Source organism: Scyliorhinus torazame, chromosome 3, assembly GCF_047496885.1.
Source record: "Scyliorhinus torazame isolate Kashiwa2021f chromosome 3, sScyTor2.1, whole genome shotgun sequence".
Taxonomy (NCBI): domain Eukaryota; kingdom Metazoa; phylum Chordata; class Chondrichthyes; order Carcharhiniformes; family Scyliorhinidae; genus Scyliorhinus; species Scyliorhinus torazame.
In genome coordinates, this window is record NC_092709.1 from 583,019 (window position 1) to 597,931 (window position 14,913).

The following is a 14,913-nucleotide window of genomic DNA, read 5'->3' on the forward strand; positions in this document are numbered from 1 at the left end:
GGAGAGATGGCACATGGAGTTTAATCCAGACACAAATGTGTGGTAATGTATTTTGGAAGGTCTAATGCAGGTAGGGAATATACAGTGAATGGTAGAACCCTCAAGAGTATTGAAAGTCAGAGAAATCGAGGTGTACAGGTCCACAGGTCACTGAAAGGGGCAACATGGGTGGTGAAGGTAGTCAAGAAGGCATACGGCATGCTTGCCTTCATTGGCCAGGGCATTGAGTATAAGAATTGGCAAGTCATGTTGCAGCTGCATAGAACCTTAATTCGGTCACACTTGGAGTATAGTGTTCAATTCTGGTTACCACACTACCAGAAGGATGTGGAGGCTTTAGAGAGGGTGCAGAAGAGATTTACCAGAATGTTGCCTGGTATGGAGGGCATTAGCTATGAGGAGAGGTTGAATAAACTTGGTTTGTCTCACTGGAACGATGGGGGTTGAGGGGCGACCTGATAGAGGTCTACAAAATTATATGGGGCATAGACAGAGTGGATGGTCAGAGGCTTTTTCCCAGGGTAGAGGGGTCAATTACTATGGGGCATAGGTTTAAGGTGCGAGGGGCAAGGTTTTGAGGAGATGTACGAGGCAAGTTTTTCACACAGGGTAGTGGGTGCCTGGAACACGCTGCTGGAGGAGGTGGTGGAAGCAGGGACAATAGTGACGTTTAAGGGGCATCTTGACAAATACATGAATAGGATGGGAATAGAGGGATACGGACCCCGGAAGTGCAGAAGATTTTAGTTTAGACAGGCAGCATGGTCGGCACAGGCTTGGAGGGCGGAAGGACCTGTTCCTGTGCTGTACTTTTATTTGTTCTCTTTGTTCTTTGAATACCTCGCTTTTCCCTACATTCAGCTTGTAACTTGAGAACCCTCCAAACCTCCCCAGCAGGCCCTTAATCCTTCCCATACACTCCAATGGATCCGAAACATACAGCAAGAGGTCATCGACATAGAGCGACACCCGATGCTCCCTCTGTCCCCTCATAATCCCCCGCCACTCTGCCGACCCCCTGAGAGGCATCACCAATGGCTCTATGGCCAGCGCAAAGAGCAGTGGCGACAGCAGGCACCCCAGCCTCGTAACCCTGTGTAAGTCAAAGCTTTGTGAGTATTACCGGCCAGGGTTTGGAGAACCCCAAAGTGTATCATGGAGTTCACCTGACCCATAACTTTGAATAGATTTTGTTTATGGGGAGCACAAGGGCCCACTTTACAGGTGTGGTGCAACAGAGAGCTAAAAGTATTTTTTAAACAAAAAACAATGTTTATTCTATGAATCCCATTAACATTTTTAAACACACACAGTAAACATCTTAGCAACCATCAACTAAAATACTCTCCCCAAAGAATACATAAGGGATAGAGGTGAGATGTTCTTGATACTTGGAGTGAACCAAATTGTTTTCGACTGTGGGGTGCTTTCAGATAATTTGCAGAAGAACCGGAGGGGAGAAGAGGGGAAAAATCTATACATAAAAATGCCAGAAAGATTTCCTTTATAGTGCCAGTAAAACATTGCAGGGTCTGCTTTCAACTGGCAACAGCCTAACTTTAACAAAACTGATCTTACCGAAAAATACCAGACTCTAGATGCATCATTTAATCCATATACACATTTGTTCCACTTCCAGAGTACCCCTTCTGTGTTAGCTGCTTCTTTAGGAGGACGGAGAAAAATGTCTCTCTGGAGCTGATGCCCCTGCAAAAAGGCAGCTTTTATATCTATAGATTTGCATTCCCTCTGTAGGTGAATCTACCCTTAAATCCTGATCTTCTAAGTTTTCTTCAAATCCCCTTGCCGCGAGCCTGGCCTTTGCCTTATAAGTTCCATCCGGAAGAACCTTTTCCGTGCAAATCCATCTGTGGGATAGAGCTCTTTGTCCCCTATCTGGTACTTCCGTGTATACCCCAAATTCACTCCAACTATGCAATTCTTGCTGTTTAGCTTCTTTAATAACTTTTTCATCTAATTTATTTGAAGCCACCAAAATCTCACGTGCATGCGGGCTTCTACTCCTATTAGTATTCGTAGTCTTACTCGTGTTCCGAGATCTTGAAAAACTATCTCGTTCTGTACTGCTACTGCTTGATCTTTCCCTTCTGCTGTGGGATGTCCTTTCAATAGTTCTCGACCTTTTCCTGCAGGCCTGTTCACTATCCGATGTCCTATCTGAACTGGCACTGCGTTTCTGTGCCCTCCATTTTTGAACTTTGTTTTCCCAATCCATTGTCTTGACTCCTTCCCCTGAATGCTGTACATTCAACCAATGTTTATACTTTCCATTGGCCTTCCCTGCTCTACTAATAACAGTTGCATCCTTCCATTGACTAGACCCTTCAGGCAAGTATGTCACTTTTGTACCAACTTTTGGCAGTTGCCCTTTCGGAAAAATGGCCTGTTTTAATTCACCAGAAGTGTTGTGTTCCTCCACAGAAACCCTGTCTGTATCAGTTAATTGGTCCTCATAGTTCTGTAACACGTGTACCAGATCACTCTGGTTCCTCGTCATGTCTGTCTGCTCTGTCTAAATTTGAAAATTTGTAATCTGTACCCATTATCCTTGATGAATGGACCCTAACAGTTTGATTACCATGTTGAGAAATAATTGTTTTGCCATCTATGCCTATGATCTCCCCTGGGCCTTTCCATTCATTAGAATTGTCTCTCTTCTAGTATACCATGCCTCCTTGTTGAAAAACGGCATCTGATGGCCGTACGTTCTGTCTTAAAGCTCTGCGAATTCTTTCAGAGACTTCTTCCAAAAAAGCTTTTCTTCTGCTATGTAATGCATTTAAATGTTCAGCAAAACCAGAGCTAATTGTAGTCCCCTCCCAAGCTGGAGAATGGTCATCCAAAATGGACGGAATTTTAGGATTTCTACCAAACACTAATTGAGAAGGACTATAGCCCCCAACCGTCTGCAATGAATTCTTTGCATGTACTGCCCATGCTAAAGCTGAATTTAGCCTGCAATTTGGTTGATCTGCCAAAATTTTCCGAAGCATGTCATCGATGACAGCATGATTTCTTTCATAGACACCATTACTAAATGGGCTTTCTGCAGCCGTATTCATAACTCCGATATTCATGTTTTCACACACATCCCTAAACTCATTAGCAAATTCTCCCCTATTGTCCGTAAGGAATTTTGCCGGTAGGCCCATTCCTGTGCCTATCTATTTTTCCACGATTTGATCCAGAATTACTCTCTTTTCTTTACTTTGTACAATCGTTGATTGACTACATCTGGTTGCTAAATCTACAAAATGCAAAATAAATATATTATTTGCTTTATCCCAGATCTTAAGGTCCATGGCCACAATGTCGTTAAAATCCCTGGCCAAAGGTAGGGTTACTATCGGTCGTGCTGGTGTCCTTCTGTACTTCCTACAAACTTCACAGCGGTCACTAACCTGTTCTATCAGTTTAGTATAGTCGTCATCCCTTACCCCTGCATCCTTTAATAAATTTATCAGCCTCCGAGGAGACGGATGTGCAAATTGCCTATGCAGTTTTAATACCACAAGCTTTTTATCAGCTAAAGTCCCATTTTCAACTGCCATTAACACATCCTTAACCACTCTACTTCAAAAATTATTTGTCAGTAATCCCGACTGTGTAAATTGTAAGTCCACCGTCTTTCCAAAAACTGTTGCCTTATCCTGTTCCATATCCAGTTTCATGTGTGCTTTCTTCATCGATGGTCTGCTCAGAAGCAAAGGTATCTCACTTGATACAACATCCGTGCTCATGAAATGATTCACTCCGGCAATATTGCAAGTGATCACCACTCTTTTCAGCGACTTCAGAGTATTATCATCCCCAAACCTGAAACTTGTGGAACTTTCAAATTCCTTAACCTTGTTATGATTTTCAGCATTCAAAGAGTCCAGGTAACATTTTAACCCGTCAATTCCACACACAGTAGATGTGCAGCCACTGTCCAATACAGCACAGTTGAAAGATTCTGCAACCAACACCCTCATTACCGGCGTAAAACAGCTTGTCAATAGGACAATGCCTTCTTTCTGGTCACTATCTTTTTCCTCTTCTGACTCTTCCGTGTCATGTGTCGCTTCAAACACTCTATCATAACGAGTTGGACAGTTGAAAGCATAATGGTATTGAGAGTCACATCGAAAACATCGATTTATCATGCCCCGTGCATTTCTGGGGTTCATCTTCCTATTGTAGGTTCTAACTGGGTTTCTGTCTTTATAATTTCCTTGTCTCGGTCTCCGTCTATAGTCTTGAGCCCTGTTCGTAGCCATACGATTTCACCATCTTGTTACTAGTGTATCTTCCATATTCTGCCTTATTGCAGGCTGACCTATTTGGGTCATCAGAGCCATCGGAATCGAATGTTTCCCCAGAAACTTATTGTCATCTGTTCGAATAAGGTATCCTTATTAGGAAACTGAACTCCTGTCAAAACCAGGAGCCTATCAATGTTGCTCACTCTAGCACAGTCAAGTAATTTAAAGGCCAACACAGACTGTGGAAATTCCAGATTGTGTTTCTGCAGCCTTTTATATAGTCTGCCAAATTCCATTATATAGTCTTCCATGGAGATATCCTCCATTTTCCGGAACTTATCAAAATCCGACCATGCTTCATACGCACTTAACAAGTCATCTTTCTGATAAATCTTATCCATATAATGTAATAAAGTCTCCAGACCTCCTTCTGAGTCTAACTCTTCCAATTCCAGCTCAGAAAGCACTTTGTTTCGGATTTTACTGCCATATGGTAGAGAAAGAGCCAATGCCATACCTTGTTTTCTCTTTCCCAAAGCAGTTACCTTAGTCCACATAACTACTGCACTTCTCCATTGGCCGTACGATTCCCTTTCAGAAAATAAGAGGGGATAGTCATATCCAGCCATCTTTATCCTGGGTTCAGCCATGTATCTTTTTTTTCTCCTTCTCACTCACTCCTTGGTTTGATCAGGAAAAGTTGTATCTTTCAAACCTTCACATTTACACAGCAACCATCCTCTGCTACCATTGTTAGACGTTTTAGTTACTGTGATATGAAGAGTCTAAAGTTCTTGTTCCTTTTCACCAAACACCATTTATTTCACTTCCACAGCCTCTGCACAAAACTCTTAACCACACACCACCTGACAGAGGCCACCTGAAGCCCCTTTACATATCAGTGTCAATTAATGAATACTTCACATAAATGAGACAACTAATTGCAATGTCTCTTAACCCATTACTTAATAGCGTGAACCGCTTATCAATTATACAAATGGTAGTTTAAAATTTCAGCTCATTGTTTATTGAATGTGATCATTCGCAATTTGTCACTTGGTAGTACAGAACTTGATTATTACTGAAAGGAGCAACACGTTGCCAAAGTTTTTTATTTTGCACTCATTAGGACAATTACGAGAATGCCAATTTCAAAAGGTCACAACAGTTTATAACATAAGAGATAGAATGCTGACTGATTGCCAAGTCGACTCCGATTGAATGAAGCATTGCCGTGGTGAAAGCAACGGGGGACCTACAGAAAATTCCAAGAAAGGATCAGGCTTAAATCTATTCATTTTGTTTGTTGAAAATGAGTCCTTGGAAATGAATATATGTCACTTCTTGCAAGAATAAATGAGCTATGTTACGAGCTCAACTGATTATCCTGAATTTGTTGTTAGTGTGGCTCTTAGAGGTCTTAGGATTGTTCAGCAAGTGTTACCCAATTGTGGAATCGCATATAGCAGTAGATGTTTTGTTTGGGCTGTCTGTACTCAACCTATTACAAATCAGCTCATCATTGGGATGTATGACCTACGTACCTGGCATCGTAATGGCATTTACACAAGGACCTTGTCTCTGCAAACAAAAGAAATGCATTAAAGTCATGCACCCTTTTTGAATTAGCAGCAGGAGCCTGTGGTTACCCGTTTCTTTCTTCATGGCAATCGGTGGACTTGCCAACCTATCAGCACCACCCCATTCCTCTTTCCTGGTATGTTTGTTGTGGTCGTTTGAAATTTGGTATTCTTGACTTTGTCCTAATGAGTGTAAGACGAAAAGCTTGACAGCATGTCTCTCTTTTCAACAGCTCACTTGGCTAGACAGCTGGTTCGTGATGCAGAGCAAGGCTGAGGTTATTCATGAAGGCCCGCCATCTAAACCTTGCCCCTCGCCTGAAGTGCGGTGATCCTCAGGCTAAATCACCACCAGTCAGTTCTTCCCCTCAAAGGGGAACGCAACCTATGGTCATCTGGGACTATGGCGACTTTACTGTACCTTTTCAACAATAATCTGCAAATTCCTGATTCTGTAAATTTATCCAGATATACTTTACGTCAGACATTGTCAAACTGAGGGACGCGGCCCGCGGGTGGGTGTCGAAGAGTCGGGGAGCCGTCTGTCGTGGCGCTCCTGATCGCGCAAATCCGCGTGCAACAGCTGCAGCAGCCGACTTTTAATAATGACGGCTGCGACGGCGTTCAAAATGACCAGAACAGATCAAAATATTTGGCCGTACTGCGCATGCGTGCCCGGTCATTGGTGCGCATGCGGAAAACTATGCGCATGCGCACCGATGATCGGGCACGCATGCGCAGTGCAGCCGCATTTTTTTTATATGGTCGCAGCCTTTTTTTTTTCAAAGTTTGGGGGGGGGGCCAAAGGGACCCATAACCATTTCCTCCATTTTTGTTAGCAACAAACAAGGTAAGAGAAAATGGTGGGTCGCGCAGGTCGGCCGGCGTGGGTCCCGAAGGTTGGCCGGTTGGTAAAAATAGGTTCCTGGAAGAAAGTTTGAAAAACACTGCTTTACATTATATTCACAATAGAAATTTACAAAATGTATGCTAGATACTGCATCACAGTGCTTCAAAATTACAAAATTCATGTTGCAGCTGGATTTCCGAGAAATAGTCTTGAAGTTTTATCACCAGAGATTCCTGCAGAAAGAGATCGAGGGAATTGTATTACATCATTACAACTTCACCCCAAAGGCTGGGCTGCATTAATTAGGTGCACAAGCAACACTGATGACCAAGAGGTGAGTGATTTATATTCGACGTTTAACTATAAGGTGGTTAGTTTCATTGTGACATACATGATCATTTAGGTGCTGTCTGAGTACTTTTTTAGTTTCGAACCATGACACAGATTCTCTGTCCCCTGATGGGTTAGCAAATTAATCTAGCGATTTTCTTAACCATAAAGGGCCGGGTAGGCAAGGTTTTGATCTCTAGTCCGTGTGTAGCTACCTGATTCTGTGGACATGCAACAATCTGTCTCTGCCTCTGGCGGAAGGAGAAATTGTCCAGGAGTGCTGCTTCTGTTTGTCATCCATAGGTGTGAGTAGACAACAGATGAAGACTAATTGAACTTGGCTGTGGTGTCTTCCAAAATTTGCCAATGCTACTGCCAAGGCTCACAAATAATAAAGGCAAAATACTGCGTACGGATGCTATAAATCTGAAATAAGAACAGAAAATGCTGGCCACGGTGGCGCAGTGGGTTAGCACTGCGGTCTCACCGCGCCGAGGTCCCAGGTTCGATTCCGGCTCTGGGTCACTGTCCGTGTGGAGTTTGCACATTCTCCCGTGTTTGCATGGGTTTCGCCCCCACAACCCAAAAATGTGCAAGCTAGGTGGATTGGCCACGCTAAATTGTCCCTTAATTGGGAAAAATGAATTGGGTACTTTAAATTTAAAAAAAAGAAGAAAATGCTGGATAAACTCAGCAGATCTGGCAACGTCTGTGGAGAGAGAAACAGGTTAATGCTTCGAGTCCATATGATCCTTCTACAGAACTGAAGAGGGATAGAAATGTAATGAATTATGTAGTTGGAAAGGGGGATGGGGCAGAATGGAAGGTCAGGGATAGGTCGAAGCATAAAATCACCAACCAGGCATATAACTGCTGGGCAATCACTAAAGTGCAACCTTACCTCCAGCAAAAAGTCAGAATAAGAATACTTTTCTTTAAAAAGCATTCACAGCTTGAACTCCTGATGCAATTGTTGTATCTGCTAAATCTCAGATACTTCGACCAGTATATCAATCAAAGTTTTACCCAGGTGCCCTTAGTTAAAGATGGACTAAGGGCAAACACAAGTAAAGATTAAATAAGTTTATTAATAATAATATTATTAACCCTTAAATTGCCCACATAAAACAAGAGACCCCAGATTCAATTATACCACCTGCAAAGGTGGCTTGGGGTAGGCTGTGGATCTGATCGCTGGAATTCCTCTGGCCCATCTTCACAAAGGTGGTTCTCGCAGACAGATTCCACATTATCTGTACTAGTATCTTTCCTCAATATCGAATCAATATCTTCTTTAATCAACAATGCAACTCCAGGGGCGGCTCATGGCACAGTGGTTAGCACTGCTGCCTATGGTGCTGAGGACCCGGGTTCGAATACCGACCCTGGGTCACTGTCCGTGTGGAGTTTGCACATTTTCCCCGTGTCTCCGTGGGTTTCACTCCCAAAACCCGAAGATGAGTAGGTTAGGTGGATTGGCCATGTTAAATTGCCCCTTAAATCTCTAACTTTATTAAAAAACAACAATGCAACTCCACCACCTTTTCCTTTCTGTCTGTCCGTCCTAAAAACTGAATAGCCTCAATGTTTAGTTCCCATCCTTTGTCACCTTGGAGCCATGTCTCTGTAATCCCAACTATTTCATACCCTTTACATCTATCTGCAAAACTTCTTCATCCATTTTATTTTGAATGCTCCGCGCTCTCAAGTACAAAGCCCTAAGGTTAGTCCTTTAACGTACCGTGTCTAGGAGTTTCTATTGATATATGAAGAGAAAGAGATTGGTAAAGACAGAAACAGAGGAATGTATGGTGGACAGGATTTGGGGGGTCAGGAAGTGAGTTACCGTAGAATTTCTAGCCTTTGACCTGCCCTGGTAATCACTGTATTAATATGGCTAGTCCAGTTCAGTTACTGATCAATGGTAACCCCCCCCCAGGATATTGATTGTAGGGGTATCAGTGATGGTAATGCCATTGAATGTGATGGGGCAGTGGTTAGATCCTCTTGTAGGAGATGGTCATTGCCTGGCACTTGTGTGGCGTGAATGTAATTTGCCACTTGTCAGCCCAAGCCTGGATATTGTCCAGGTCTTGCTGCATTTGGACATGGACTGCTTCATTATCTGAGGAGTTGCAAATGGTGCTGAACATTGTGCAGTCATCCGCAAACATCCCCACTTCTGATCTTATGATGGAAGGCAGGTCATTGATGGAGCATCTGAAGATGGTTAAGCCTAGGACACTACCCTGAGGAACTCCTGCCGGGATGTCCTGGAGCTGAGATGATTGACCTCCAACCACCACAACCATCTTCCTTTGTGCCAGAATTGACTCCAACCAACGGAGAGTTTTCCCCCTGATTCCCATTGACTCCACTTTTGTTCGGGCTCCTTGATGCCATACTCGGTCAAATGCTGCCTTGGTGTCAAGGGCAGTCACTCACCTCACCTCTGACATTCACCTCTTTTGCCCATGTTTGAACCAAGGTTGTAATGAGGTCAGGAGTTAAGTGACCTTGGCGGAACCCAAACTAAGCGTCTGTGAGCAGGTTATTAGAACAAAGAAAAGTACATAGAACATAGAACATTACCGCGCAGTACAGGCCCTTCGGCCCTCGATGTTGCGCCGACCTGTGAAACCACTCTAAAGCCCATCTACACTATTCCCTTATCATCCATATGTCTATCCAATAACCATTTGAATGCCCTTAGTGTTGGCGAGTCCACTACTGTTGCAGGCAGGGCATTCCACGCCCTTACTACTCTCTGAGTAAAGAACCTACCTCTGACATCTGTCCTAAATCTATCTCCCCTCAATTTAAAGCTATGTCCCCTCGTGCTAGACATCACGAACCGAGGAAAAAGGCTCTCACTGTCCACCCTATCCAATCCTCTGATCATCTTGTATGCCTCAATTAAGTCGCCTCTTAACCTTCTCTCTAACGAAAACAGCCTCAAGTCCCTCAGCCTTTCCTCATAAGATCTTCCTTCCATACCAGGCAACATTCTGGTAAATCTCTTTTGCACCCTTTCCAATGCTTCCACATCCTTCCTATAATGCGGCGACCAGAATTGCACGCAATACTCCAAATGCGGCCGCACCAGAGTTTTGTACAGCTGCAACATGACCTCATGGCTCCGAAACTCAATCCCTCTACCAATAAAAGCTAACACACAGTACGCCGCCTTAACAACCCTCTCAACCTGGGTGGCAACTTTCAGGGATCTATGTACATGGACACCGAGATCTCTCTGCTCATCCACACTGCTAAGAATCTTACCATTAGCCCAGTACTCTGTCTTCCTGTTATTCCTTCCAAAATGAATCACCTCACACTTTTCTGCATTAAACTCCATTTGCCACCTCTCAGCCCAGCGCTGCAGCTTATCTATGTCCCTCTGTAACTTGTGACATCCTTCCGCACTGTCCACTGTCCACAACTCCACCGACTTTAGTGTCATCTGCAAATTTACTCACCCATTCTTCTACGCCCTCCAGGTCATTTATACAAATGACAAATAGCAGTGGCCCCAAAACAGATCCTTGTGGTACACCACTAGTAACTGGACTCCAGTCTGAACATTTCCCATGAACCACCACCCTTTGTCGTCTTCCAGCTAGCCAATTTCTGATCCAAACTGCTAAATCACCCTGAATCCCATGCCTCCGTATTTTCTGCAGTAGCCTACCGTGGGGAACCTTTTCAAATGCTTTACTGAAATCCATATACACCACATCAACTGCTTTACCCTCATCTACCTGTTTGGTCACCTTCTCAAAGAACTCAATAAGGTTTGTGAGGCACGACAATCCCTTCACAAAACCGTGTTGACTATCTCTAATCAAATTATTCCTTTCCAGATGATTATACATCCTATCTCTTATAAACCTTTCCAAGATATTGCCCACAACAGAAGTAAGGCTCACTGGTCTATAGTTACCGGGGTTGTCTCTACTCCCCTTCTTGAACAAGGGGACAACATTTTCTACCCTCCGGTCTTCTGGCACTATTCCTGTAGACAAAGATGACTTAAAGATCAAAGCCAAAGGCTCAGCAATCTCTTCCCTCGCTTCCCAGAGAATCCTAGGATAAATCCCATCTGGCCCAGGGGACTTTTCTATTTTCACACTTTCCAGAATTGCTAACACCTCCTCCTTATGAACCTCCAGCCCTTCTAGTCTAGTAGCCTGAATCTCAGTATTCTCCTCGACAACATTGTCTTTTTCCTGTGTGAATACTGACGAAAAATATTCATTTAGCACCTCTCCTATCTCCTCGGACTCCAAGCACAACTTCCCACTACTGTCCTTGACTGGCCCTACTCTTACCCTCGTCATTCTTTTATTCCTGACATATCTATAGAAGTACAGCACAGGAACAGGCCCTTCGGCCCTCCCATGACCGTGCCGACCATGCTGCCCGACTAAACTACAATCTTCTACACTTCCTGGGTCCGTATCCCTCTATTCCCATCCTATTCATGTATTTGTCAAGATGCCCCTTAAATGTCACTATCGTCCCTGCTCCTTAAATCTATGCCCCCTAGTAATTGACCCCTCTACCCTGGGGAAAAGCCTCTGACGATCCACTCTGTCTATGCCCCTCATAATTTTGTAGACCTCTATCAGGTCGCCCCTCAACCTCCGTCGTTCCAGTGAGAGCAAACCGAGTTTGCTGAGTAAGTGCCGCTTGATAGCACTGTTGATGACTCCTTCCATCACTTTACTGATGATTGAGACTAGACTGATAGGGCGGTATTTGGCTGTTTTGGATTTGTCCTGTTTCTTGTGTACCGGACACACCTGGACAATTTTCCACATTGCCGGGTAAATGCCAGTGTTGTAGCTGTACTGGAACAGCTTCGCTCGGGGTGCGGCAAGTTCTGGAGCACAAGTCTTCATAACTGTTGCCAGGGCCCTAGCCGTTGTGGTATCTAGTGGCTTCAGCCGTTTCTTGATATCATGTGGGGTGAATCGTATTGGCTGAAGACTGACATCTGTGATGCTGGGGTCCTCCGGAGGAGACCGAGATGGATCATCCACTCGGCACTTCTGGCTGAAGATTGTTGCGAATACCTCAGCCTTGTCTTTTGTATTGATGTGCTGGGCTCCTCCATCATTGAGGATGGGGATAATTGTGGAGCCTCCTCCTCTAGTGAGTTGTTTAATTATCCACCACCATTCCCGGCTGGACTACAGAGCTTAGATCTGATGCGTTTGTTTTGGAATCACTTAGCTCTGTCTATTACTTGCTGCTTATGCTGTTTGCCACACAAGTAGCCCTGTGTTGTAGCTTCACCAGGTTGACACCTCATTTTTCGGGATGCCTGGTGTTGCTCCCGGCACGCTCTCCTGCACTGTTCATTGAACCAGGGTTGATCCCCTGGCTGGGTGGTAATGGTAGAATGGGCCATATGCCGGGCCATGAGGTTGCAGATTGTGGTTGAATACAAATTCTGCTGCCGTTGATGATGGCCCACAGCGCCTCATGGATGCCCAGTCTTGAGTTGCGAGATCTGTTCGAAGTCTGTTCCATCTAGCTCGGTGGTAGTTCTACAAGGACTGTGGGGTGGTCGCTTCTAGCGATACTGTCATGGACAGATGCAGCTGCAGCAGGCAGATTGGTGAGGATGAGGTCAAGTATGTTTTTCCCTCTTGTTTTTCCCTCAGCAGCTATGTCCTTTAGGCCTCTCACATGGAGCAAGATGAACAAACCAAGGCTTTGAGTTCTCCTGCCATGATCTACCTTTCAAATTGAAGCTTTGGAAGAAGCTTGATATTAGATGAAATCCATTTCTCTGTGGCCCTCCCTTGCTTGTCCTCATTACTACCAATTGTAGCCCTTACAGATTATAAATCACAAAAAGTATTTTCAAATTATAAATTATGAAAGTTGTAAGACTTACCAATCTTGTCCACTGCTTACCAATCAGCTCTCCCCCATAGCCTCAGTTGCAGCAGGGCAAGACCCCTCGCTGAAAATGTAAAAGTTCCAGGCGAACGATCCTACTAATGTGGAGGGATGCGAAGCCCCCAAGCATGGAAGCTTGGATTAACGATATGGCAGGGTTCATCAAGCTGGAAAGGATAAAGTTTGCCTTGCGAGGGTCTGTGCAGGGGTTCTCCAGGCGGTGGCAACCGTTCCTAGACTTTCTTGCGGAACGTTAGGTGGAGGTCAGCAGCAGCAGCAACCCGGGGGGGGGGTGGTGGGGCGTTCGGTTTTGTTTCTCTGTTTTGCTTAGGTTAGAGTGGGGCGTTTTTCCTTACTGGCGTGTTTATTTGTTAAATGGGGGTTACTGTAGTTTGGTGGAAATCTCATGTACAATTTTTGCTTGTTTTGTGCGTTATTCTTTTTTTTCTGGCTGGAGTGTTTTGTTGAAAATTGTTGAAAATTTGAATAAATATATTTATTTTTTTAAAAGAAAATTTCAAAGTTACAAATCAAGGAGAAAAAGCAAAGAGCTCCTCTTCCCGCTCTGCACTGAATCCCTACTCTACTTCAAATTCCCAAGTTTAATGCTCACTCCGGATGTGGCATCTCTCCCACTGCTCGTGTGCAAAGCTCACTGAGTGCGCTTTGAAACTCTTTACTTAAATAGAGTTGAGATTGTCTGAGCTGACTCACGTTCCAGTTAAGCTTCAAATTATGTAATCAACACACCTTACCTGCTAATCAAGCTTCAGGAGATTGACAGATAACTGCCACTCAGCTATTTGGGGCAGCACCTTATTAACCCTTTAACTGGACAACTAAATTTATAGAAAAGGAATAGACGTACCAATTTAATCCCCACTCTGCTTCAAATTCTGAGCTTGCGGTGTGACTGTCTCTCTATGCGTGCTATCCATGATACTCTCTGCCTCGCTCCAGTGTCCCCAGCCGCCACTCCAGCTCCGAAACCCAGGAACTGCAGATGGAGACACTTCTTGTACACATGCTGGCCCCGAGCATTGGAAATATGCCCGGCTTCCCAAATGGAGCAGGAGGAGCAAACCACGGCTTTGAGCTCTCTTGCAAGACTTTCCCCTTTGGATTAAACATTTAAAGGCTCTTAAAATCAGATAATATCAAGTACTTTAGGGTCCTTATCCCCTTGACCTTGTTAAACCATAAAATAAAGACTTTACAAACTGTAAGCGATAATTGTATAAGTACTCACCATATCAGCAACCTTTACTTGCCCCCCGTCACTTTTGAATCCTGGCGTCACTTTAGGAGCTCCACTTCTGGATTGAGTGAAAGTAAGCTGGGCTGCTCCTTTCAAAGCTTTCCCGCTGCTCTGTTCAGCTGCTGCTCATCAGATTTGTTTGCTCTGAATCCTGGTGCTCTGTTGTGCAAGAGTTTTTAAAGTCCCTCTTTCCCCTTCTGCTCCAAATTCTCCAAGACCTTCCTTTCATTTTAAAGAGCAGAAGTACTCACCATTCCTCACAAATCAAGGGAAAAGAAAGGGCTGCTCACTTCCTCCCTCTTTCACTTAACCCCCTGTTTCACAAAAATCCAGATGCACTTTGATGCAACAAGACAGCACTCCGTGGAATGGCCAGTTTCTCACTGGGAGACACTGCCGTATGAAGATACAAATTGTTGACCACTTTTTTTATTGGTTAGTATTACATCTGGTACAACCCGTGCCAGTCCTTCCGAAATGGAAATGTTTAATTTCAATAGCAAAGAATGAGCTGTTAGAATTATAGTTCCTAATACACCAGAAACCATATTCTAATGGTCTAATGGAGCTTACATCAGATGCCACTGAACATTTTTCAAATATACTCCTTTAGGAAGGGTGACGGTGATAAAATGTAAACTAAATCTATATTCCCCAGTTACACATCTAACTGTGCTAAGATCTGTTATGCCAGAAGTATTTGCAATGCCTATTGGT

General features: G+C 44.1%; 1 protein-coding gene across 3 annotated transcripts in view; it reads left to right on the forward strand.

The window, feature by feature from the left end:
• wdr32 (WD repeat domain 32) overlaps window positions 1-14,913 on the forward strand; it is a 118,744-nt gene that overhangs the window by 88,305 nt on the left and 15,526 nt on the right. For all 3 annotated transcript variants that reach the window (XR_011940072.1, XM_072495176.1, XM_072495175.1), the window contains one exon: window positions 6,884-7,029. Coding sequence is in view for 2 of the 3 variants with exons in the window: in XM_072495176.1 (XP_072351277.1) it covers window positions 6,884-7,029 (146 nt within the window). In the remaining variant the exon portion in view is untranslated. The remainder of the gene's footprint in view (window positions 1-6,883; window positions 7,030-14,913) is intronic.